Source organism: Neovison vison, chromosome 3 (assembly GCF_020171115.1).
Source record: "Neovison vison isolate M4711 chromosome 3, ASM_NN_V1, whole genome shotgun sequence".
NCBI classification, from domain to species: Eukaryota; Metazoa; Chordata; class Mammalia; order Carnivora; family Mustelidae; genus Neogale; species Neogale vison.
The window spans coordinates 73,797,620-73,825,353 of NC_058093.1; the positions used below are offsets into that span (position 1 = coordinate 73,797,620).

General features: G+C 38.4%; 1 protein-coding gene across 1 annotated transcript in view; it reads right to left on the reverse strand.

The window, feature by feature from the left end:
* Positions 1–27,734, reverse strand: part of PDE11A (phosphodiesterase 11A) — a 390,916-nt gene that overhangs the window by 214,976 nt on the left and 148,206 nt on the right. The window contains exons 3-4 of the mRNA XM_044242405.1: positions 17,449–17,538; positions 13,394–13,534 (exon numbers count right to left, since the gene is read on the reverse strand). Coding sequence (XP_044098340.1) covers positions 13,394–13,534; positions 17,449–17,538 — 231 coding nt within the window. The remainder of the gene's footprint in view (positions 1–13,393; positions 13,535–17,448; positions 17,539–27,734) is intronic.

Genomic DNA, 27,734 nt, shown 5'->3' on the forward strand with positions numbered 1-27,734 from the left:
ATGTGCCTTCGGTGTCGTCTGATGGAATATTTGTGCCTGGAGTCCTGAGATACCATGTATGAGGTCCAGCTACCCTAAGGCCATTCTGCTGAAGAGGAGCCACACCACATAGAAGATGTCACACGTATTTGTTCTGGTCAGAAGCTCCAGGCTCTAAGTCCTTCCAGTCTAGGAATCAGACATAGGGATGAACAAAGCTTCAGATGATTCCAGTTCTCAGTGCTTAAGTCAACCCTGGTCTCTACGTTTTTCCAACTGTGTGTGGCCTCAGATATCCTGAGAAGAGGCAATCCATCCTTGTGTTGCCTTCTCTAAATTCCTGATCCATAGGATCTGTGAACATAACATTGATTTAAGCCTATAAATTTTGGCTTTATTTGTTACACAGCAAAAATAACCAGAACATCTATCTTAATGAGGACTTCAACAGAAACCAATCACTTAGAAATCTTTATCCACTTGTAATATTCTTGGGTCTCACAAGGCTGGGAAGCCACAAAGAAACTATCTGCTATTACCAAATAATAAATCCCTCAAACTATAGCCCAAATAATTTTTAAACTTAAAACAAAAATAAGGTACAAAATAGTAGTATTTCATTTATGTTTGCATTATAGAAAATTGTCATGTATCTCAAAAGGAGGGAGTTAGTCCTTTATCTCTGCTTTGATCGCTCATGATTTGTGATTTCTTTCCACTATTTTGTTAGATGACAGAAATTTTTTTCCCTATTTCACCATGTTTAAGCTGTTACTATGGACCACATGTTTGTGTCTTCCAAAATTCATATGTTGAAACCCTAATCTTCAATGTGATAGTATTTGGAGATGGAATCTTTGGGAGGTGATTAGATCACGAGGGTGAAGCCTCATAAGGGATTAGTACTTTTACAAGAAGAGGCAGAGAGAGCCTGTTTCTCCCTTTCTCTGCTATGTGAGGATACAACAAGAAGATGGCCTCTACAAACCAGGAAAATGTCTTCACCAGACAACAGATCTGCCAGTACCTTGATCTTGAACTTCCCAGTTTCCAGCACTGTGAGAAATACTGTGTTTGTTCTTTAAGCCATCCATTCGATAATAATTTGTTATAGCAGCCTGGACTGACTAAGACAACTATATTCTCCCTTTTTGCTGCAAATGTGTGTGAGGCATTTTACATACATTACGACCAATCTTTTATGTAGATATCAATGCTTCCAATATCCTGGCAAGGGAGATAATATTATCCCCATTTTATTGAAAGGAAATTAAGGCTCAGAGAAATTAAGTGGTTTCCTGGAAACCGTACAAGCAATACACTGCAGGACTGGGATTTGAACCATGTCAGTCTGATTCTACAGCCCCCAGTTTCCCCACTACTCATTGATTTTATAAACATGAGCAAAACTGTGACACCAAATTATTTAGACATGACTCCTTCAAAGTCAGAATAGTTAGATAAACTCGGTCTTTATTTACCAATTCAATATTTTTCAAGTACCCATTAATGACTGAATTTGAATAAACACAGACTTCAAGTAAAATACATGGCTTAATATAAGACTTATCAAATTACCAGGAAACTAATGAATACTGTTTTTCTGAAAATAAATAAATTGGAAAAAAAATTACCAGGAAACTATTAATTGTTTCTGCATTTGGAAATAAAAAAGGAGATACCTTTTTTTTTTAGATTTTATTTATTTGAGAGAGAGAGAGAGGGAGATCATGAGCAGGAGGGAAGGGTAGAGGGAGAATCAGACTCCCCACTGAGCAGGGAGTCAGATGTGGGGCTCAATCCCAGGACCCTGGGATCACAACCCAAGCCAAAGGCAGACACTCAACCAACCGACTGAGCCATCTGGAGGACCCACATTTTTTTTTTTTTTTAAGAGAGAGAGAGAGAAACCATGCAGGGGAGGGCAGAGGAAGAGGGAGAGAGAGAATCTTAAGAAGGGTATGCACCCAAAGCACAGAGCTGGATGTAGGGCTATACCTCACAACCCTGAGGTCACAGCCTGAGCCCAAATCAAAAGTCAGATGCTTAACCAACTAGCCACCCAGGCACCCCTCAAAAAGGAGATACCTCTAACTTCCCTGACCTGAGAGTTGAGATTAAACTTCCCAACATTACTGAGGAGTACTTCCTTTGGCTTCCTTCTTACTATTGATTAGAATAGTTTACAAATCTAAAAGGATAGATAATAACTCCTGAAAACTGATAGCAGTACAAATTGGGTTGTAAATGAAAGAGTAAGCCAAGCCCCCCTTGTGGGATCATTAGGGATCACTCTGACAAACTCCAGAAATGATACTTGGAAAGGCGTGTGAAATTAAAGAATTCATCACAGCTCACAGAGAGGGGAGGACAGTATGTTCAGAGGATCATATAAAGTCACCCAAAGCCCAAAGTTTGGTCACTGTAGTCAGGGAAAGAATAGAGCAAGGACTATGGGTAAGTTCCTTTATTGAGGCTAGGGATAAGGTAGCTTGTGGCACTTGGGAAGCCTGCTCTTTGGGTGATCTGAATGTAACTGGGTCAACATGGAGAGGAGGGAAGGGACAAAATGCGAAAATCACTGTGAGGCTTACTGCTTAAACACACATGTTGGGGATGGGTATACAGAAATGGGCAATAACTGCATAAAAGTTCAAAACAAGCAGGGTGAGTGCAGGCACTCAGTGAGTCATTGAGGCCACAAAGAACAGTTTGACAATATACAAATGAATTTTATCCAAGCAGAAATGCAAATGAATTTTTATCTAAGTAGAAATACAAATGATTTCTGTGCAGTAGTAAAGGTAAGCTCACAGTTACAATTTTATGTTCCTGGATGATAGTAACCATTTTAGAAATCTAACCTACCAATCTTACCCTAGTGCTCTTTCAGTACCTATTTTATTTTATTTATTTTATTTTTAAAGATTTTATTTATTTATTTGAAAGAGAGAGATCACAAGTAGGCAGAGAGACAGGCAGAGGGAGAGGGAGAAGCAGGCTTCTCGCTGAGCAGGGAGCCCAATGTGAGGCTCAATCCCAGAAACCTGAGACCATGACCTGAGCCAAGGCAGAGGCTTCAACCTACTGAGCCACCCAGGCACCCCCTTAGTACCTATTTTAAAACTGACTTTACCACCTCACTTGGTTTCTCTCTTTAATGAGTTAAATAAAGATTTGGTACCTGCTTGCTTTAGATTTATGCAAGGGTTTTTATTGAAAACTGTTCTTCAACACAACAGGTAGATACTGAGTGTCTGTATGTATCAAGGAGCACAGGGCTCTGGGGCTACATGTGGGAGAGTAAATGGGCAAAAACTTCCATATGCATGAAGTCTACTGTATGGTAGGGAGCTTAATTTGCCCTGGCTTCTCAAGACTAGTGCTTTCTGAAATGATAAGTGAGCTTCTGCTTTCCACATCTTAGAAAAACCTAAGAAATGTCCAGAGATTCGAAGAGAATAAAGATTAAAAAAAATGTTTAAAAATTTTTTAAAAAAACATGCTAAAGGATAATGCTGATAAGAAAAGGAATAGAGGGGCACCTGGGTCGCTCAGTGGGTTAAAGCCTTTGCCTTTAGCTTGGGTCATGATCCCAGGATTCTGGAATCGAGTCCCCCTTTTTGCTCCGCGGGGAACCTACTTCCCTCTCTCTCTCTGCCTGTCTCTCTGCCTATTTGTGATCTCTGTCTGTCAAATAAATAAATAAAATTTTTTAAAAAAAGAAAAGAAAAGGAATAGAAAATCCTGGAATTTTAAAGCTATAAAACTCAATAGATCTAGAATGATAAAGAGGATGGATAAGATAAACAAATAACCTCTTGATGAAATGTCAGTGTTTGAACCCCTGGTATGCAAAGCAGGACCCTTTAAAACTACCAAAAGGAAAAAAACACTTTTCAAAAAAATTGTAGTACTTTTTATTTTAATATAGACCATATGCCATAAAGAAAAACACTGTCAAATATTTTATCTTATTTTAATGGTTTTATTTTCTAAATTTATGTTTAATGAGTAAAGGGAAAGTCAAGGTTTATCCTTCGACTTTAGCACTCTATATCATTGAGAGTACCAGTTTGTGTCCCCCAATAAACCAGTCCATGGTGTCCTGGTCAGACACTGGATTCATGAACCATAGTGTTAACCTTGTGTGTAATAAAGAATTAATTCTATGCAAAGAAATGTCTGGCCTTTGTCCTTGGCTCCTAGGAGGTAAACTTTAAGCCCCTGGAACGTCTAGGGCTTATCCAAAGGCCTTGATAAAAGTGCCTTTGTTTACCTGGGCCCCTTGGGCCAGCCAGATAGAACAATGTAATCTGAGCCACACAACAGTGTGGCTGCAGGGGGTTGTGCCAGCACAGGTGCAACATCGGGTCATGTGGTATCTATCGCTTGACCTCTAGAAGGAGTGAAGACTGAGGTCAGCTATTGTAAGTGGCCAACTGAATTTTGGTAATTAAGCCTCAATAAAGACTTCTGGATGCATGTCTTGGATGACCTTTCCTGGCTGGCAATCCTTCATCATGTACATTGTCACATACCATTGCTGGGAGAAGTTAATGCTATCCGTGACTCCATGGAGAGAGGACAAGTGGAAGCTCCACATTTGGACCCTCCTGGACTTTGCCCATGCATTTCTCCTTTGGCTGATTTTAATCTGTATCTTTTCCCATAAAAAACCATAACCATGAGTATAACAGCATTCAGTGAGTCCTGTGAGCCCTTCTAAGCAAACTTTTGAGACTGGGGGTGGTCTGGGGAACTCTTGAACTTATAATTGGTATCAGAAGTGAGGGTGGTATTATAGGTTATATTCCCTTTCTTTGTACCTCATGTGATAATTCATAGGTTCTTGTGTCCTTAGAAGAAAAATGAGAATAATGTGGACTGATCTTTGGCTAATATTGATTATCTAAGGCAATATTAATGTATTATATATATATATATTATATATATATATTATATATATATATATTTAAATAATATACTTTTTAGAGATTTTATTTGTTCATTTGAGAGAGATACAGAGACAGAGATGGAGAGAGAGAGAGAGCACAAGCAGGGGGAGAAACAGAGGGAGAGGGAGAAGAAGACTCCCTACTGGGGCTCAATCCCAGGACCTAGAGATCATGATCTGAACTGAAGACCAACACTTAACAATCTGAGCCACACAGGCACCCCTAAATAATACTTTAAATGGGAAAAAAACCTTTAAACTTAAAAGTCAGGAAGATTTTCTTGATCAGCTGATGTGATTCCTTTTATTAAACAAACAGAATTATAAAATGTACTAAATTTTTTCTTTTATCTTGGCTGTTAGGAAGCTCAGAGCAAAGTTTTAGTTTCAAAGTTTTCTCTTTGTGCAGCATAATTTGGCTCTGAGATTATTGAGTTCATTTGGTTTTGCTTATAACATTGACTTTTTCTTTCTCTCATTTAATCTGAAATTTTGCCTTTTATTTTGTCACATGTCTGGCAACTAATAAGTGCTCAGAAAGTATTTGCTCGCTATGAATTTTTCTATTTTTGCGAAGGTTATCCTAAATTCTTTTGAGAATTAATTGGGTAAAAGTATAAACCAAGAGGAGACAAAGTACCTACATACTTGAAAAATGTAAAATACTTTTACACATGAAGTAACATAAATTCACTTGTGTACAACTAATTACAGTTGAACATTAAGTTGTATGAAAGAGGATTTTTCAGAGGCATGGGAAAGGAATCAGGAGTGGTGGGTAAGAGAAATACATTTAAGGGCCTCCAGATGATAGCAAACAATGTAAGAATAAAAGAGAAGCAGGCTTGAGTCCCATCTAGAGAGTGGTCAAATATAAGCAGCGCATGGAAACAGTTAGGACAAACCCACTGATGACTGTAGGCCAGATAAGATCAATCAAGTTAGTCTGGTCCCAGGTGATCTGACCATGAAGGGCTTCAAGACCATTTTAGAATGGATTTATCACAGAAATCATAGTCTAGACATCTAGTCAGGAGCCCAGGGCTGCTGGTGGAATCCTCTTACAGATTTTCTGAATGTAGGACAATATGATTAGACTCATGGCCAATGAACCTGCCAAATCATCAGAATATTGGGCCTTTAAAGGAACATAGCCATGGGACTTGGTCCATGTTGACGAGCAGCAGAAAAGTAATACATTTCTGGAGCTGCAGACTGATCTGCTTGCCTCTCATTCTTCTAGAGCAGGGGTATGCAAAAGAGTCTATGAGCCAAAGCTACTCCACCACCTGCTTTTATAAATATAGTTTCCTTTTAACAGAACCCGCTCATTAATTAAATATTACCTGTGGCTGCTTTTTGCTCTAACAGTGGAACTGGGTAGCTCCAACAGAGACCATATGGGCAACAAAGCCTAAAGTATTTACTAGCTGGCCCTTCACAGAAGAGTTTGATGACATCTGGTCTAAAGCCATCTCTGGAGCAAGTCAACTGGTTATTTTTTGCTAAGTTTAATGACAGATGATAGATTAATATATTAATGTAATTTATCTATAAATTACAGATTATTTATAGATATCATAAATTATATTCCTATATAATTTATCTATAACTCAGAAAGGGGATTTCTGGAGATAGAATCTTCACATCTGAAACAAGACTGCAATGATGGAAATTTTAGGCATCACAGTAAGTGGTGGGGGATACACTTGAGGACAAGCACATGTCCCAGTTATCATGGACTGTCCCACTTTAATTAAGCCCGTTGTCCTGAAACAATAATTAAGAGTGCCTCTTTTCACTCTCAAAAAGTATCTTCATTTGAAATGCAAAACCCTAGGCAGCCATGCCCTAATTTATATATTTTTAAAATATTTATTAAAATTATAATGCATTCAAATAGAAAATTATTTATAGTCAGACACCTGGGTTTAAAAATGAAACAGCAAAAACAGCTAAAATATTTCAGTGCAATTTAATGGGATATATAGTGTCACTATGGAGATTATGACCAATAAAAAACAGACAAGAGCATAAAAGAAGAGAATAAAATTTATGTTTTATTCTTGACTTGGACAAATTGTATAGTTCTCAGTCTCATTAATTTTTTAAAATTTATTCTCTAAATCCAAGTCTGATTTGATAATAGATGTACTATGTGAGCCTACATTAAATAAATAAATAGCCGACTCACATACACTAAGTAAAAAGAGAATCTTATAAGAGATATATCAGGAGTGATTTATAGGTCAATGAAACTGAACAAGTGGTTCTGAGCTCCCCTGGCTGTTGATCAGCCCTGAGTATTGCACCCTGGGGAAGGCATTACACATGCCACAGTGAAGTAAACAAAATATCCCCCAGCATCTCTGCCTGTTCTTTGGAAAAGCTCCATGGACAGAAGTCTTTGATTTGGATATTTATCAAGCACTGGTTGGTTTGGTTTCTCTCTGTCTTTTGAAATTCAAAAACAACTTAAGAAACAAAAAACTGCTCAAATAGATATTCCTGCCACAAAAAAGAAAATAGGAATAATCTAGTAATCACCATTTTTTCATTAGTTTTCTTAATCCATATTTTTCCACAAGAGGACAATTCTATAGGGTAGAAGAGGACAATTCTATAGGGTAGTACTCATCACTGCCATTCTTCTTGATAAATTTCTCATTTATGTTGATGAGTAGTTTACTCTAACCATCTACTCACTCAATCAACATTTATCAAATACTTAGTGTACAGGCACTGTTGTGGGCTCTGGAAATACCAAAGGGGCATAAATCAGGTCCTGTCTTTGAGGGACTCACAAAATAGTGCAGGAGTGGGGGGAACAGTTCACAAAAGTATAATTTCACCACAATATACATTCAACATTCCAAGCACACAGAAGAGGGTGTTGAAGAAGTCTTTGTGTGAACTGTGTCTTCCAGGGTGGGCAGGCATGCTCTAGGCTGAGTAGTGGCTGAAAGTTTTCCGGGTTGAGGGACCAAATAGGTCAGTTTGAGCTGAAAACAGAAAGAGCCCTAAAAAGGGTTTAACTGAACCTAATTCAAAAAAAGGGACTAGTTACAGAAGTGTGGGCAGTATTACAAGAAACCAGTAAGAAATGGTGAAGTCCCAGGAACTAGCAACCCTGGAAAGGTTGCAGTCTAAAGGAGCATGTCTAAAGGTCACAGAGAACAAGAGAGAGAAAGAAGGAAGGATGGCAGAAGGGAGAGAATAATGCCTTTGGTGTCCTTGAGGCACTAGAACTATGGAGGGGTTTTGGAAGAATCTGGCCACCTGTAACAACTGTCAGAGAAAGATCAAGAGGAATAACTATCCCCAATTTCTCTCTCCTCTAGCCCTTAAATCTTCTGCTGGGGGTGCCTGGGTGGTGCAGTAGGTTAAGCATCTGATTCTGGGTTTCTGCTCAGGTTGTGATCTTGAGATCATTGTATCAAACCCTGCGTCAGGCTCTATGCTCAGTGTGAAGTCTGCTTGAGAGTCTCTCTCTCTCCCTCTGCCCTTTCTGCTCATACTCTCTCTGTCTAAAATAAGTAAATAAATAAATTTAAAACCAAAAACCAAAACAAACAAAAAAACCCTTCTGCTGATCTCTCCTGTTTTTCAAACTTAATTGGAACCCAGTGGGCAAGAAAGCCCTTCAAGTGCACTGACTTAAGGAGAGAAAGATAAAAAATAAGACAGGAGAGGTGGGGTTTGCAGAAAATAGTACAGAGTTGACAATGTTGAACTTTGAGTCATGCTCCCCCCAAGAGCAGTAATAATAAAGAAATCCCTCCTACCATTTTGTTCCAAAATTGGCTAACCTCAAAGGACCACCTGCCCTAGCATATACCAAAATAAGACCTGTCTTCATCCTTCGTTCCTTTTTTGAGATGTTCCTCAGAAACGAATGTTCTTATTGCAATAGCCTAGATGCATTTTGTCTTCCACAAGAACAGCATGTACAAAGATACAGAGGCAAATGCATGCATAAGCTGACCATGGGGAGGTGACAGAGGAGGAAGAAAGGGAAAGGGTGAGGCTAAGGACCAGAAAGGACAGTCAAAAGTTAAGTTGGGAAAAAAAAAAAAAAGTTAAGTTGGGAACAGAGGTGATGAACTTTGTATGTTGGACAATTTGAACTTTATGGTGTAGGCAATAGACAGTTACCAAATATTCTGAATCATAGGAGAGGCAGATGCATGTTTTAGAAAGAGAACTAAAAAGAGTATTAAGAATTGATGGAAAGGAGGGAAGACTTCCCCAATTGCAAGTGAAAAAATGAATCGAGGAAAATGTGGAGCTAAGAGATTAGTAGAGACAGAGTAAAGGCAGTGGTAGAAGAGGTGGAGGAAGGGGCTAGAAATGAGGTTTCAACATAAAAGCAACAGAACTTACAAATGATTGAATGTAAATGGTAAAAAATACTTAGAAGGTACTGTTTTTAGCTCGAGTTACTTACTACATGATGATTCTATTAACTGAAATAAGGAATCTCAAAAATAGTAAACACACACACACACACATATATATTTAAATGATTATTTGGATGATCATCAGAGTTTTTTTTAGATAGTTGCTCTTAGCACTCAAGAAAAAGTACTTGGAACAAAAATCAAAAAGAATTTACATTGATTTCCTTACAGGGGGAAGGCAAGCTATAGAAAGGCGGGAAAATGGAAAGAAAATGAAATAGAAAACCTAGAGTGATTTTTGCCACTCAGGATGGAGGGGATTGAATTATAGGCTGTTCCAGAACAATCAGAATCAGATAACCGTCACCTCTATCTCTTCCTCTCAAGTGTGGGATTCAGGAAGATCATCTAGTTCAACGGCTTAATTGTATGTGTATTTACACAAGAACTAAGAAGTTAAGGAACATATTAAAAAATAAGTGTAGCTCATGCTTCCTGGTTTGGGCAGTGAGCTCCAGAAACTAGCTTCCTGGTTATAAGCTGGGTGATGAAGTCCTTGCTGGAGTTCTGCACCACGCAGTAGCTGCAAGCCATTGGGATGATTCATGAAAGGACAACACAAGTAAACACTAGGGCTGAGACAGTGCTTTAGGACTTTGCCATGAAAATGTCTGCATTCTTGCTTTCCTTGTTGAAGCATAGAAAAAGAAAAAAAAACAGAGATAAAAGTAAATACATGAGCTAGAACGGGATACGAATTGTTTAGACAGGTTCATGAAATGGCATAACATTATGCAGGGAATATCAGTTCAGAGCACTAAATATTTCCTAATGTCAACAGTAGCTAGCTATGGAGTGATCCTTCTATTTCTTCAGTCTAGTGGAAGATACCATCGACAAAGTCACTTAAAATTGATTGACTGAAACATTTAAGGGAAGCAAAAGAAGGTAAAATATGAATTTTGGCCAGAGAGAAAGGCATTTCTTGTTTCTATTTTTGGCATCCACCGAGTGAACTGATCAATTAATACCTGCCTGCTCAGTTTGAAGACCAGGAAAGCAGTTTCTAAACACTGAGGTAAGAGCTTGATGAGTCAAAGCTTTGATAGCAAGATTTCAATTTCTTTTCTTCCTCTTTCCCTCAAACGAACAAAGGCCAGAAAATATTATACATCTGAAATAACCAGCTTTTTAGATATTCAAACTACAAGGCAATAATTGAAAACTTCTGTTTCCAAGAATTATTTAATGAAACAGACAAAAGCAGAAGTTATTTTTAGAGGAAGGAAACTTCCAGCAGATTTTTTTCCTGAAATGATGCTTCCCCCACCCATGATTGTAAAAAGTAACATATGGAACATGAGCAGACATGTTGCCATAAGTTAATGCTTGGACACATCTGTTCTTTCTCAAAAGCAGAGCACAGATTGATAAAATATGGAAAGCGAAAACCAAAAAGACATCTAGAGGTTAAAAAGCAGAAAAAGAGAGGGGGAAGATGGCAGAGAAGACCAAAAAGAAAAGGTCTGTAAAGGGCCACGCCCAAAGACATAGATCTATTATGCTCTAAGATCAGAAACAGGCAGGTGGCAATGATGGGAATTTCAGCTTCTACTAGGGTTTGGGGACTAGAAATGTTATCTGGAAACAGGTGACCTAGCTTCACCCTCAGAATCTGAACCATGCTGCTCCTGGCTTAGGGTAATATTACCAGACAGCAGGAGACCCAAGTCAAGACCTGGTTCTTGACTAGGGACCAAGGAACTGCCCAAATTGTTAGACAGGGAGGAAAGAGTACAAGAAAGAGCCAAAGAAAACAATGGCACCAACAAACAAAACACCCTCCCAACAAAATGAGCTCCAATCCAAAACTCAAAAATGGGTGAACAAATAATATTAATACAACTAAATCAACGACCTACAGAACTGGGCAAGAAGATACTGATAAATCCTCATTATACTGAACATTTGAACACACCTGTGTGTGTGTTCAGAGACCGAGAGGTGAAGAATGGAAAAATATTAAGTATATGAATGATGTGAGCAACATCTCGTTCTTGACCAGTGGGTCCCACGGGAAAGTCAGCTGGGAAAAAACTCTTTTGGAAAAGACTTTCTCCCTTGAGAAAAAGAGAAATGTGTGAACAGTTTTCCTTTCTTCCTTTCCTGGGACACAGTTACATGATGGTACACTGCCTGGAGATGTGCCAGCCTCCTGGACAACGAGGCTGAAAGGCAGCCGAACACTGAGACATGGATGGGAAAGTGGACAGAGCTGGGCTTTTGGTTACATCATCAGGCTACTTACTGCACCACCCCGAATCACTGCCTGCAGACTGCGTCTCACATAAGCTGAGGCTCCAACAGCTGCCTCCTCCCGCCCTTGCTTAGTGAGAGCTACAGCCTGCCTGGACCATTGGACCAGGAACACCCCCACCCCTCCCCATTCCTTTCCGGGGCTTTAAAGTCAGCGGGTGTGGGGGAGAATCCAGCAAGTCACTCAACTCTCTGAGCCTCATTTCCTCCTCTATAAAATGAGAATGAGGGACGCCTGGGTGGCTCAGTTGGTTAAGCAGCTGCCTTCGGCTCAGGTCATGATCCCAGCGTCCTGGGATCGAGTCCCACATCAGGCTCCTTGCTCCGCAGGGAGCCTGCTTCTCCCTCTGCCTGCTATTCTGTCTGCCTGTGCTCGCTTGCTCTCTCTCCCTCTCTCTGATAAATAAATAAAATCTTTAAAAAAAATAAAATGAGAATGATAATAATACCTATTTCATAAGGATGAGGGGGAATTAAATGAATTCCAGTCCTTCACGCAACATCTGGAAGCATTCCATAAATGCGGACTATTGCATGGGGCGGGGGTGAGTGCTGTTCTCCTAGGCTTCCACGGAGCGTTACAGTCACAGTATAATGGCAAAGCTACCGTTTGTTTAAACCACACCTGCTGAAGTAGAAATAAAGCCAAGCTCTGCTAAAATGTGGGCAAATACTCCTAAACGTTTCAAACATACATAGATTTTTAAAAACCTGATGTTGTAAGTTTTATGATACTTGTTATTACATCTCCAAAATTTACCCTAAGGTTCTTATTCTTGGAGGGAAACAAACCTAAAGGCAAATAACAATAACCTTTTATAAGTAAAGTACAGTAAAATACCATCCTCTGAGGCATTAACAGCACTTAAATAGCTAGACATTCCTGGTCTTTGAAGACACTTCACGGTAAAGATATTATATTGCTGCTAAGGGTTTAGTCATTTAACTTTCAAGAAGTTAGATTGATGATGATCATTATTTTCAATACTGTTGTGTATTTACCCAACAGATTTCCCCCCAAAGAGCCAAAGGGTTTAACAGAAAGCTGGAGCTAAGTTGCTGCAGATTGGAGGCCTTGAACTAGCTCGATGCCTGCCCTTGGTGTAACAGGTGCCCCAGCTGGGTGAAGAGGCCAGGAGCCGCCTCCACCTTGTGCGTGCTCTGTGCAAGCATCCCAGCTCCAGAGCAACATAAAGAACTTGGAGACTACTCTTCAAGCTTTTGCTGCAGAGCACAGCCCAGCTGAGGCCTGTCACTCCCCTCAGCTCAAGGACAATCCATCTGAGCCCAACAGCAAAGGGCACAGCTTCCCCAGGATTTGTTGGCTTCCTCCTCATAAGAGGGCTGTGGAACCGTCCATGCCCGAAGGTGCCAAGGGCCTTCCTCATGCTGGGCGAACAGGATGGGAGCCTGGCACTTGAGCTAACGTCTATTCAGCTGGGATACACCGGGCAAACCAGCTAAGCCCTCGGTTCTCTGCTCTGTAAATACTCAGGGCTGGGATCCATCTCCAATGTTCCCATCAATGTAAGAGCCTATGTTTCTAAGGTGACAGCAAAATAAGACGGAAAATACACATAAAAGAAAATAACTTTAATTTTATGAAAAGTGACCTCATGGTTAGTAGAGTCATGAAGAGAGTGGTTCAGGCAAAGATCTCACAAGCTAAATTACAAACAAATGAAACCTCAGTCCATTAACACAGTCTTCAGCTCTCTGTGACAGATAAAAGATGACTTACTGGTGATTCAATGTCTTCTAGGAGCAAAACAGAACAGCGTTCACATTTCAACAGAGTTTGGGCCCGATGCATTATTTTCTTGACAATTTTCTCCAAGTCAGTCTGTTCTTCAAAGAGATCATTAACAACCTCCAGCAAAGCCTAGGAAAGACGAAATGAATGTATTTAGGTGGGTAAAGACCGAATAAAAAAAAATTTTTTTTCTCTCAAAATTCCATTTAGTGTCTGTTGCAATCTAAATATGTGTGGCTACTTTTTAGAGCATTGATGATTGTTCCGACATATTCCATAATTTTGCTTATAACACAGCTTTGAACTGCAAAACACAACTTGAGAATACTGCCAATCCATATAATGCCTGCAAATTCCACACATAGCTATAGGATTATCTCCCGAGTCGCTAATGACCACACGATCCCGTTTTAGTCCTCTAGAGCTCTAGGCTTCTCTCCCCACCCCTGCCCCACACGAGTTTTTCTGCAACGGGACTAGGTATAAACCCAACATTTAAAAAAATCTATTTGTTTTTTTATTTTCATCACAACAAATGCCCTCCTTAATCCTCATCACCTATTTACCCTTCCCCCCCAACCAGTTCTCTGTAGTTAAGAGTCTGTTTTTTATAAACCCAATATTTTATAAATTATGAATACCCGATTCTCTCCAAAGCACATTTATTTCAGAAAATTACAAAGCAGCTCTACTTCACCCTCAGGAAGAAATAGGTTCATGGTCAAACTTGAGACTTATTTTCCCTAATACACATCTCTCACAGAACCCTGGAAGAATTATAGGAATGAATGCTAATTAAGCTTCAGAGCCTTCAAAAAATGTATATAAAATCTCCATTAATCCCTCTACATAAGAAGTATTGCTTCATTGCACCTGTCCAGGAAAATATAAATACTAAAATATGTCTCAGGAAAGAAAATACCACTAAAATTTCTGTTAAAACAACACAATAAAAACACACAAAGGGAAAAAAAAAACCCTTAGAGTTCTAACTTGAAAACCACATACTCACTTAAAAACCAAATTGTATAACCTCTCATTTTATCCAGCTTATTTAGCTTACAATTTTTGCTTCAAAATAATATTTATTTGGAATTTTTAAATACATGACTCTTCCCAGAGATTTCAGAATAGCAGGCTATGTACAGGTAGTAGATATTACGCTCCTTCGAGAAAGCAATCAGAACATTACACAGCCAGTGAATTGGCCAGAGGGTGCTTTGTTCAACAGAACCTAATAAAAGGTACCCTCTCAGGTCTGACCTCTCACAAAAGGATTTTGTGTGTTTTCAAATTCACATCTGTTCTGGTAGATGGTGTTGAGGATCATCTCAGGGTTGTGACCAATTTCAACTTTAGTAATGAATTTGATTTGTCCTGAAACCATTGGAAACATGTGCAAATTTCTTCTTTGAGTCTATTCTGGTAGAAAAGCATTTGAATGAGTTAAGGGATCCATGAAATGAGTCTAGTTCACTGAGCATCTAAAAGAGGATCAAATGTCCTTGGCAGCATTTTCTCTAAAGAGACCTTGTGAGTACAGCTAAGGGCCCTCGGGGGCTCTATGATCCTGAAGCAGAGATACACCAGGAGGTGAAAAAAGTTTTAGGTATATCCTGACTGTTTAGCATTTGGACAGCAAATTGCTCTAAGAAGTCAACAATGTGCAATAATTTCATATTTAAATATAACATTAAAAATGAGGCAATTGTCTGAATAATTACCAACACCATTCCCTGTTATTAAGGGGGAAAACATTATTTCCTTAATCACCCAGGCTATTTCTTCAGATAGATCCTATTAACTGAACAATTATTTAACTTTTCAATTTGTTGTGACTGTGTGGATAGGGCCTCTGGGACCCATATGCAAGAACATTTATCTCGGAGGAAAAGCTAATTGTGCCTTCAGTCTTGCACTGACAAATCACATCATAGTAATTTTACTGTTTCTAATTAAAAATTGCTGCTTTACTAACAAGTGATAAAAGTTTCATAAATAACAATACAGACTCGGTCCACAATGGGAGAAAAAGGGAAGAAAATCTTGGATGATAGGAAAGTCAACAGATCGGAGGCTCCTCACACAACTGAACACTCCCCATTTCTTGATTACCCTTGTGTTTGTCCCCCTCCTTCGTCTAGTGCCATCTTTTGTTCCCGGGCACATTTTTGGACCTCTTCCCTTCTCTTATCCACATATTCTCCCCCAGATTGATGCACTCAGTGCCCTACTTTTAAATATCACCTATATACTGATCTTTCCCATATATGAGTCTTGAGTCCTAACATCTCACCAAAACTCTAGAGTCCTGTACCTGACCGTTTATTTGCCGGCTGTACAAGCCAAAAGTAATTTTCATTCATTTCCCACATCAATAAACTTTGTCTATTTCATCGCTAATTTGGGGGGGAAATCTCTCATTTCTCACTGATCTAGTCCCAGCCACATTGTTTCTTTATTTCTTGGCTCTATTGAGATATAATTGACAGATAATTTCTGGATGTTTAAGGTATAAAATACGATGATTTGATACATCACATATTGTGAAATGATTAGTACAATAAGGTCAGTTAACACATCCATTACTTTACATAATTGCAATTTGCAAATATCTTCTCCCATTCCATAGGTTGGTTCTTCATTCTGTTGATGGTTTCTTTTGCTGTGCAGAAGACTTTTAGTTTGATGCCGTCCCACTAGTTTATTCTTGTCCTTTTGTATCAGATCCAAAAAAATCACTGAAGCTTTTCCCCTATGTTTTGTTCAGAAGTTTTAGTTTCATGTCTTACAATAATATCTTTAATCCATACCAACTTTATTTTTGTGGGTGGTGTAAGATAGGGGTCTGATTTCAGTCTTTTTCATGTGAATATCCAGTTTTCCCAACATCATTCTCCATTAAGTATTCTTCACTCCCTTGTCAAATATATGCTGACTGTATAAGCATGGGTTTATTTCTGGGCTCTCAATTCTATTCCATTGGTCTATGTATCTGTTTTTAGTGCCAGTGCCATGCTGTTTTGATTATAAGAGCTTTGTATTATAGTTTGAAATCAGGGGGTATGAGGCCTCTAGTTTTGCCCTTCTTTTTCAGGACTACTTTGGCTTTTTGAGTTCTTCCTGTCTGCTCCCTAGATACATGGACCAAGGTTTTGCCTGCCTCATGCCTTTCTTCTTGACATTTCCACTATCTGGACTGCTCTTCCCTAATCTTTGTGTGGTTTTGCACCTTCATTTCATTCAGGTCTCTGCTCAAATAACAAGTTACAGAGAACTTCTTGACCATGTTCTGAAATAAACATCTTCCCAAACAATCCTTCAATGATCAATCTCTATCTCTTTATCACTACCTGATACTATATTTTTTCTTATTTGTTTGCCTCTCTATTATCTACTATACCTATCTACACCTACCTGTATCTATTGTATTATGAGTCTAATATAATTTGGTATCTATTTGACAGTTTAGGATTTTTTGAGTCTTCCTTTCTTTCTCTCTTTCTCTTTCTCCCTTCCTTCCCTCCTTCCTTCCTTTCTATTTACAGGGATAGCTGGTGAAAGTCCCTCTTTGTGTGTGTTTCTTTATAATCCTATAAAAGTATTTGCATTATTGTCTAGTTATCTAGTGATGCTCTTCCAGAAAAACTTTCAATTCAAAAGCAAAATTAATGAGGTGGGGTGAAATCACTTGTAACGTACCTTGCTTCTTAAAGAAACTAAATTGTAAAAATATCACTAAAGTGTGTTGTTTCAAGGCTATAAGAGTATATCTACTACCTTACAGTACAGATGTAAAATTAATTTCATTTTTAAAAGAAGCTGGTACTATTTGCCCCAAACAACAGAGAATTTGTATCCACTTCCACTTGCACTTATTGCTTCAAAGGTATCTTCAACCATAAACTTGAAGGATTAAACAAATAGAAAGGACTCCTAGACTATTCAAAACTCTTCCACTGGTTTTAAAACATATGAAGGTTCACAGATCCTTGAAAGGGAGAGAGCATTGAGGGTTGTCAACAGTGTTTCTTTCTACTCACCCTGCTTCTTTCATATTCTTTCCTCGAGGCAGCAAAGAGCTGAGCATTGGATATGGCAATTCCACAAAATGGAAGATACATCTGCATAACCTGGGGGCAAAGAGAGTGTTAAGAACATTAAAACATTACTGCCCCAAATTTCATATTGCCTGCATTGGCTTGGTCATAATACATTCTCTTCAGCACAGAAATTGAGTGTGGAATTGTCGATACTAGTATCTTAACTTCAGAAGGGATATTTTTCATCATTAACTATAAGACGGTCTCAATCAAGCTTTAACTAGGGAGAGTCAATGAGCGTATACAGTGAAGCAACAGACAACGAAGATCACTAAAAACTAGGATATAGGAACTGTACCTAAATCATCTGTGTATCCCTTCCTTGATCAGTGAAAAAGGAATAAATGAATGAACTCATATATCAAGAATCTAAAGCAAGTATCCACACTCACATTTGGAGGCCGGCAGGCTATGAGTCAATTTCTTAGTGCATGTGTATCTGTAGCAGGGTTCTCGGCATGACCCTAGCACTCTGCCAGCTACGAATTTCAGTAGATTGTTTCAGTAAGAACTTAGGGGCCACAGGGTCTAATAAGTTTGTGCAAAAGAGCTCAAATTGTGCCCACTATTCTGTTGACATAACTAGGTGTGAATGCAAATGTGAGGGATGATCCTACAGAAGGCTGTTTGAGGAAAGTTTGGAGAGCCTTTCAGACAGCACACTTCTCCTATGGGAAGAAACGGCTCGGTGGGGAGGGCTCAATCCTAACAAAGACTTTCTTATCATTTCATCAACATCTATTTTCAGTACTGCCTGACACTCTCACTCAAATTTATCTCCAGCATTGCTGATTCCAAAGAGAGAGAGAACGCCCCAAGTAAAACCAAAGGAATAGATTTCCCTAAACTCTTCGCAACATGGAACATTGTGACGAGCAATATTGCTTTGGGATTTCTAGAAGCAGAAGGAAAAGGGCACGTTTTCTTCCACCATCCTTCTCCCTCTGTCTCCTTTTCTGTCTCTATCTGTCTCTCTGTCACACACACACCCCCAACACTGCAATGTCCTGTGAAGAGGTACAGAGCAGTGACAAAACAGAGAAGCTCCTGCATGCCCAGAAGAGGGAAGTGCAGTGTTCACCGTGGGGGTGAAGGACCAGAACGGCAAGAGCAGTGTGAGACACCCCAGGGACACACAAAATACAATTACGTAGAGCCTGAGGTGATTTTGCAGAGGGCTTGAGAAAGACAAAAGATGAAGGACAATCCCCATTCCCTATCATTTCTTTCCTATTAAAATCTTGCTTTGGCTACCTGGGCATACTCAACTCTGACCTTGGGTCCCAGCAAGTATTGCACAATGCTGTAAAGTTAATGCGGTGACAGCAGTCTTAAAGAAAGAGACACAATGGGACTGGGATTAAGTAGCGGTACAAACTTAATGAGTTAATTTTTTTACACATCCTTCCAGGATAAATTCCTTCACTGAATTTGATTTGAACTTCTATTTAATGAGGATCTACTAGGTGCCAGACACTCTCACTTCATTTCTTCAACTTTTCACGGAGAGACTTTAAATACATTTTAGAGGTCAGGAAATCCAGTAACTTGCTCAAACTCGCACAGGAACTCAGGTCATCTTATTCTACAACTGATGACCATTCCCTACAACATGCTGCCTCCCAGAAAGAGATACTATTTCTGTCACCCTCTTATTCCCCTTCCTTACCACTCTCCCTCATGCCTTAGAAAGTTTGTTGATATGCCAGATAAAGCTGTTGACATAAAGCTGCCGGATATTCTGCCAGAATTTCCCTGTCGTTAGCCAGAACGGGACCACTTCCAACATCACCTACACACACAGAAAGCGCTTTCCTGTTGTTTCCTGTTTTTTCTCTGCTGTGGAGGCGGTGACATGATGGAGGTGGGGGGTAGGGGAAGATACAGGTTATTTTACCTCCTCTTTTTCCTTTCCATTCCTTTGTCCTTTCCTTCCCTTTCCTTCCCTTCCCTTCTCTTCCCTTCCCTTTCCTCGTCTCTTCCTTCTCTCTTCCTTCCTTCCTTCCATCCTTCCTTCCTGTGTTTATTTGCCTTCAGAGGCCATATTTAAGGTGGTTTATAGGTTATGCAAGTAGGTAGAAGAGAATGATCAAATGAATAAATATGTGAAATGTTTTCTAACGTATCTAGGCTTGTTTCAATTCATTTGTAATAACAACATTTATGAACTCCAAACACTGTGTATAATTAAAAAGAATGTGAATTTTAAATTAGATGACCATTGTCCTTTATATGGCTGTTCTGTGTGAAAGCCAACAAGTCACTTAACCTTTCTGAACCTATTTCCTTATCTAAAAAATGCCTGGTTTTACTGGCTTATCTTTCCTTTTTAGTTCTAATATTTCGTGATTCTAGTAAGTAGAAACATCCATAAGCTGTAATATTCTGCTTGCTAGAGAAAACAAAGAATTCAATAAACATGCTCACATTTTATTCAAAAAATAATCATTTGTAGTAGTAATTGATGTTGACACAGTATTTGGATATGATGTTAAGTATTTTATATGCACTCTATGCTCTGATCCTTATAATCACATATGCCATACCATTTATTCTATTTTTCAGATAGGAAAACTGAGGCTTTAGAAAATTAGCCTAATTTGTTGGGAGACATCGCTCCATTGGGTCTGTCACGTTTCTGCACAGCTTACAACCAAAATCATTGCTCTATCTTTCAAAGGTGTTTGTATAATGAACAGCCTTAGAAAACAGTGTCTTTTCCAGAGCGAAGAGCAAACTTGTTTACTACAAAGTGTAATTAAGATAGTGTCTCTCTCCGGGACAGAGGTCAAGCAGGCTTACTGTCCATTATGAAAGATCTGTGTTCCCTACATTTGAGGTTCCTCTCCTAAATCCTTGACCTGTGTCATCAAGATGACACTGTTACTGAACATTTCATTCCAAGTCAGAAGCAATTGTTATCATATCATTAAGACTATTTCATTTTTGGGATGCCTGGGTGGCTCAGTTGGTTAGACGTCTGCCTTTGGCTCAGGTCATGATCTAAAGGTTCTGGGATCAAGTCCTGCATCAGGCTTCTTGTTCAGCAGGGAACATACTTCTCCCTTTGCCTCTGCTTTGCCCCTTCCTTGTGCGCTCTCTCTCTCTCTCTATCTGATAAATAAAATTTTAAAAAGAGTATTTCATTTTTCATTTGTCCTGTAGGTATATTGATATGAACTCCCTGATATAGTTACTTAGTAACTTAATTACTTAGTATTTGTAATTAAAAGGTTAAGAGTCCCCGGAACAATTACTGAGATCCATGTTAAATTTCTTTATTCCCTTTTACTGAGTTCATTGCTATTTATCTTATTGTCTCATTTCATTGATTTCCCCCTCCACCACATTGCGTTCCCTTTATTTTAGTGATTAAAACTAGAAAGTCTATGTGTATGCTTAATAAAATCTAAATTTAACACCTTTAGCCTCCTTCCAAGTAAGATAAAGACATTGGACTACTTTAACTTTCCTGTTATATCTATAACATTTTTTACTCATCTCTTGTTCATTATTGCAAACTGGACACATTATTATTAATTCATGCTTATTTATATTTACTCACATGTTTACCAATTTTTTCTTCTTCATTCCTTCTAGCACCTCTTTCTTTCCTTCTGGAATAATTTTTCTCTTTTTGAATCCTTTAGGATATCCTTTAGCACTGCTGGCAAATGTGTTATTTTTGCTTTGTATAAAATTGTTCTTATTCTATGATCAATCTTAAAAGGTAATTTAGTTTGGTATACAATTCTAGGTTGACAGCTATTTCTCTCAGTACTTAGAAGATATTATTCCAATAATAATAGAATTCACATACAGCTGATGCTGCCAAAATAGTCAGCTGTCAGTCTAATTCTTTGTAGGTTATCCATCTTTGTCTCTAGTTTCTCTTAGGTCCTCTTTCTGTCTTTGGTGGTCAGTCTGTACTTTTCCAGCCTCAGTCTAAGGCTTCACCAAATCATATAGAACTCCAAATATATTGGTCAAAGATTACTGAGGACAGAGACAATATTACACATTTACGACACATTGCAAACTGAGAGGGGATTGATTTACAAAGGGAATGACTTCCCAGTGTCATTAACTGGTACAACAATTCAACACTCTGAGGCCAGAATTGGTTCCATTATGGACACCTATACGACAATATGGTCCCAAGAGTTTCTAAATAAATGTTCTGGAGAATCAGGCAAATGCATTTTGAAAGGAGAAAGTGAGAAGTTGCAGAAGCAGTAGCAGTATGGAAATACGAGATAATAAAAAGTTAAACATTTACATCTTTTTTTCAGGCCCAGTGTAACAGGTGTCTTTTTTTTTAACTGTTATTTTTCTATTTTTTTAAAAAGATTTTATTTATTTATTTTAGAGAGAGAGAGAGATTACAAGTAGGCAGAGAGGCAGACAGAGAGAGAGGGGGAAGCAGACTCCCTGTTGAGCAGAGAGCCCGATGTGGGGCTCGATCTCAGGACCCTGGCACCATGACCTGAGCCAAAGACAGAGGCTTTAACCCACTGAGCCACCCAGGCGTCCCAACAGATGTCTTTTTTAAACAAAGAAAGAGAGATACTGCTCTGTTCTTCTCCTTTTGAAGTCCCCCTCCTCCAAGATAAAATACTAATTTGGCCTTCATCATCTAGTTTCTGAATGCAAAAGGTCTAAGAAAACCTTAATGACTAAGAACCTAATGAGTCCGTACACACTTGTGCAGTACTTTTCAGCTTAAAAGCACTTTATGAACATCGCCTAATTAATCTTTACAACATCCCACGCGGAAAGGGAGTTAAACTGAAAATCATTAAACAGTGCAGAAAAGTCCCTTCATCCCTGGAAATTCAGGAAAAGTGTCACTAATAAGCATAAGATGGGAGCTCTGGGTCCCTTGATCAATGTTCTAAAGAAAGACAGTAGGTATTGAGCCTTTTCAAACTCACAGATCACTGAGAAAGGCTATTAAAGCCTCCTGGGCTGGGCTGGTCCAATTATGTATCATTAAAGGACACTGGAGGTCTACCCTGGAGATTCTGTGAGGGGACTTGGGCCATCCCCTTTATGGACTCCACTCCTGAAAGCAAATCGCTTGAACAGCCACATCACTATCAGCTCAAGTAATGGGTGAGAGAAGGTCTTCTCACCATCATGTAACATCAACCTCTGTGCCGACCCTGTGATTTGCATGTGCAGGTCCTTTCTGCCCTCTGGCAGGAACTATAAGGCAAAACTTTCCTGAGCTGGGTGGGCCCCACTGATTTGAAACTGGGGGTGTTGTAACTCAAACACTAAATAAAGTCTTCAAGTAATTTGGAAAATAAGGTATCAAATTATGGAGGCAGTCACATTATTTTCACATAATGAAATACTCCCTCCCACATATTTTAGAATAGAATATTTAAAATGGTAAAAAACTAGGAATGCCTGGGTGGCTCAGTCAGTTAAGCGTCTACCTTGGGTTCAGGTCATGATTGCAGGGTGCTGGGATGGAGTCCCATGTCACGCTCCCTGCTCAGCAAGGAGCCTGCTTCTCCCTCTGCCTGCTGCTCCCCCTGTTTGTGCTCGCTCCCTCTCTCTGACAAATAAATTTTTTAAATCTTAAATAAATAAATAAATACAATAGTAAAAAAAATAAGTCTGAAGTTTTCTAGACTCTCCAGAGAAAATTCCTGCTTCCACGGGTATAGTTTAGTGCACTGCAATTTTCTTTCTATGCAAATTCAGTATAGATATTAGGTCAGAGTTTTATTTCAAGAATCAGAGCCATAAATGAATCTTGTCACCTCATACCAAAGTATATGCTCTTGGCTAAAGCATGCCTTTCTCTTGTCAGTGATGAGACATCTTTGAAGAAAATGGCCTCCGCAAAATATACAGAGACATAAGGTCCCAACTTTGAAAGACCATTGCCATGGATTAGCTTGATTCAAAACATAATGTTGGAAATTGGTTCTTTAAGAACTAACACCCTAGGGACACCTGGGTGGCTCCATAAGTTAAGAGCCTGCCTTCAGCTCTGGTCACGATCCTGGAGTTCTGGGATGGAGCCCCACATCGGGTTCTCTGCTCAACAGGGAGCCTACTTCTCCCTCTACCTTTCTTTTCCCCCTATTAGTGCGCGTGCTCTCTCTCTCTCTCTCAAAAGTAAATAAATTTATTTTAAAATTTTAAAAAAATTTTAAACCTTAAAAATTAAAAAAAATTAACACTCAAAAGAGAATAGAGGGGAGCCCATTTCATTCATAAAAGATGAGGAAGAACAAGGCAATAAATAAATGAGACAGAAAAACTTACTCTTCTGCTTTTCTTTCTGTTTCCTTTCTGAGGAGATAGGCAGCAGGAGTAGGTACTTCTGCTTCTGCCCCTGGTTATCAAAGCTGGGAGCCCAAGGGAACTGGTATGAGCTCCCTTCCACTATCTTCACCTCTCTTTCTGAGACTAGTATTGGCTAAAAGATCCCTCAGAGGCAAACTTATCCAAGGGTGGACAGGCTGGGGCCGATGCCTGGAAGGCAGCCTTGCAACCTCAGGGCCTACTGGACTTCTTGCAGGCTCTGGTCTGCTGAGCACTTGAATCTTGCATATTACCTGCATTCATATTACCATTCCAGAAGGGGGATACTTCCAAAAAGAACCCTCTCGTATCCCGAGTCACTTCTAAATTCCCACCCTCTTACTCACTGTATTGAAGGGAAAACCCTGAAAGAACCCATTTCAGGAAACTTGTCCTTTCCAAGATAATTTGAATTGTCTTTTTTGGATCATAAGGTTTCAACAGGAAAAAAAAAAAAAGCACTCATATTTCTAGCACTCAAGGGTAACCACTATAAACATTTTGGAGACCGCCATTCAAATTTTCCTCTCTCTCCCCATATAAATTCAAATAGGCTAATCCTAAATGTCATATTTTATCTACTTTTTTCGCTTTTATAATCAGCTATCATTTGTTATGACCAATGCAAAATATCCCATTGTATAGATCAGAAAAATAAAAATTGTACGGAAAGAAGGTGGATTACTGGTTCCCTGGCCTAGAGGTGGTAATGAGACTAACTGTACATGAGATTAGGGATCTTACTGGGTGTCGGTTCTAAAACCGACATAAAGTTACTAAAAGTTACTAAAAGTCATTGAATTGCTCTTTGAAATGGGTGCATTTGTGGCATGCAAAATATTAAGCAATATAGCTGTTAAAAATTATCATTCAAAAATCCCACTCACTGTATGGATTAATATTTTTCACTTAGTCAATCATCTACTGTTGGATATTTCAGTCACTTCTAACTTTAACAATCTCAGGGTTATATATCCTTGCAATTAAATCTTTGCGCATCTCATAATTATTTTCTTAGGATAAAGCCCTAATATTTGAACTTATTTATTTAACTTAACACACACTTACATAGCACTTTCTCTGTACCAAGAAATATTCCCAATGCTTTATTAGTATTAATTTGTTATTATGCATGTACATTTTTAATAACTCCTAATGTTACACAAATTTTTACTTTCTGTTAAAAAAATGCAACGGTATAGAAGTGTATACAATAAAATAACTACAGATACCTCTTCATTTCCTATCCTGCTAATTACTCCTCTCCCAAAGAACAACCTTAAGAGGCATTTACAGTATTCTTCTGGACATTTTTTAATTAACTGCCTACATACAATACCTAGTTTTGGGTGTGTTTGTAAAAACAAGTGGGATCACATTATTGGTTATATTTTACACCTTCTTTACTGCTTGGCATTATATCTTGGAAAACATTACGTATCCATTCAAAGAAATCTACTTAGTTCTTTTTAATCTTTGCTGAATATTCTAGGAGGTGAATGTACCCATTAATTAATATTCATATTGTTTCCAATTTTTCTGTATTATAAATAACGCTGTTGTGAACTTTCTTATGAATTCATCTTTGTGCACTTGGACAATACTTCTGCTGGACAGATTCCTAGAAGTGAAATTTTGGTTGAAGAAAATGTGCATTAAAAAAATATTAATATCTACTGCCAACTTGTCCTCCAAAATTTCTCTACCGGTTTATACTCTCACTAACGGTCATCAGAGAATTCATTTACGTCTCCTCTTACAACATTGGGTATTATTATTCTTTTACAATCTTGTCTGACAGATTAAATTAGCACTCATTATTGCATTAACTTACATTTATTTGATTACTAGTGATATTATAATAACTTCATAAATCCATATTTGTTGCTTACAATTTTCTTAATTTGTTGGTTATCTCTATTTTTTAATATGGCCTATTTTTGCTTATCTTTTACTGGACATTCTGTTTTTTTACTGCTTAGTGAGCACTCTTTTTATTCTAAGCATAATAACCATCTTCCATTTTTGCAGATCATGAATCTTACTTGATAATTAGCAGTTGTCATCTATTTGATACAGTCCAGTAGCCCTACAATATATGATTGCTTTGTCTAAGATAAATAGATATATGACTCAGTAAACTTACGCCTACTCCCTCTCACCGTATAAAGAAATTATACAGCTATATCTACCTATATAATCCTATCAAGGTTATTTTTATAAGCAGGTTGACCTACATATCTCATCCTGCCTATTTGCTCCATTCATTTTTGTAACTCAGAGTTACTGTAAGAAGTCAGTTTGAGCTACCATTTGATCCAGCCATTCTTGAGTTGTAGCTATTAAGGTCACTGTGATTTCTCCAATTACTGAGCACAGGTATAAATGCAAGAAGCTACGCTGCATAGTAATTTAATCTTGGTATCAACACCTTGTTGCTAGAAAAACCTTATTATATCATAATCATTGTGTGAACAGAAAAAATTCCTCTTAGGCTATTTTCTAATGAGAAACACATTCGTTTTTCTTTAAATTTAGAACAGTTTCACACTATTGCCTCCTATTATAGTAGCAGAATCCTTCCTTTCACCATCTCATTTATCTAGTTCTTTCTTTTTTGTAATTGCTGGTTCTTAAAGTAGTGGACATTTCATATAAATAGGCTCACACAATATGTGGCCTTTTGTGTCTGTCTGTCTGCTTTCACTTAGCATACTGTTTTCAAGGTTCATTCATGTTGTTGCATGTATCAGTACTCCATTCCTTTTTTGTCTTTTTTTCTTAAATTAATAGACTATTTTTTAGAGCAGTTGAAGGGTCACCAAAAAGTTGAGTGCAAAGTACAGAGATTTCCCATAAACCTTCTTCCCTCCTCCAGCACACACAGTTTCCCTCAGAATTAACCTCTTACTTTAGTTTGATACGTTCGCTACAATTAGTGAGCCAATATTGGTATATTATTATTGACCAAAGTTTATACTCTACATTAGGGTTCACTCTTTCTGTTTCACATTCTATGGGTTTTGATAAATGTATAATGACATATATTTACCATTATAGTGTAACAGAGAATCATTTCACTGACCTAAAAATTCTGTGTTCTGCCTATTCATCCCTTCCTCTGTCTCCCCAAACCTCTGGTATTGGTAGTCAGTGATCTTTTCATTGATTCCATAATTTTGTCTTTTCAGGAATGTCATATAGTCAGAATTATATAGTATGCAGTCTTTTCAGGTTGGCTTCTTCTGCTTAGCAATATCGACTTAAGGTGACTTTGCGTCTTTTCATGGCTTGATAACTTTTTATTTCTTTTTATTACTGAAAAATATTTCATTATATGGATGTACCACAGTTTGTTGACCCATTCACCTTCTGAAGGACATCTTGGTTTCTTCCAAGCTTTGGGACTGATGAATAAAGCTGCTATAAACATTCATGTGTAGGTTTTTATGTGGACATGTTTTCAACTCATCTAGCTTAATATCCAGGAGTATGAGTGTTGGATTGTAAGGAAAAAATATTTTAGTTTTGTAACAAATTGACAAACTGTCTGCCAAAGTGGCTGTACGATTTTGCATTTCCACCAGCAATGAATAGAAGTTCCTGGTGCTTCACATCCTTCTCTGCAAATGCTGTTATCAGTGTCTTGTATTTTAAACATTCTTTTTTTTTTTTTTTGAGAGAGAGAGAGAGAGAGAGCAAGTGAGCAGTGGGGAGGGGTAGAGGAAGAGGGGAAGAGGATCTTTAGTAGGATCCATGCCCAGCACAGAACCCAACATAGTGCTTGATCTCACAACCATGAATGAGATCAAGACTGGAGGCTGAAATCAAGAGTTGGACGCTTAGAATTGAGCCACCCAGGAACCCTGAATTTTAAACATTTTAATAGATATTTCATTATA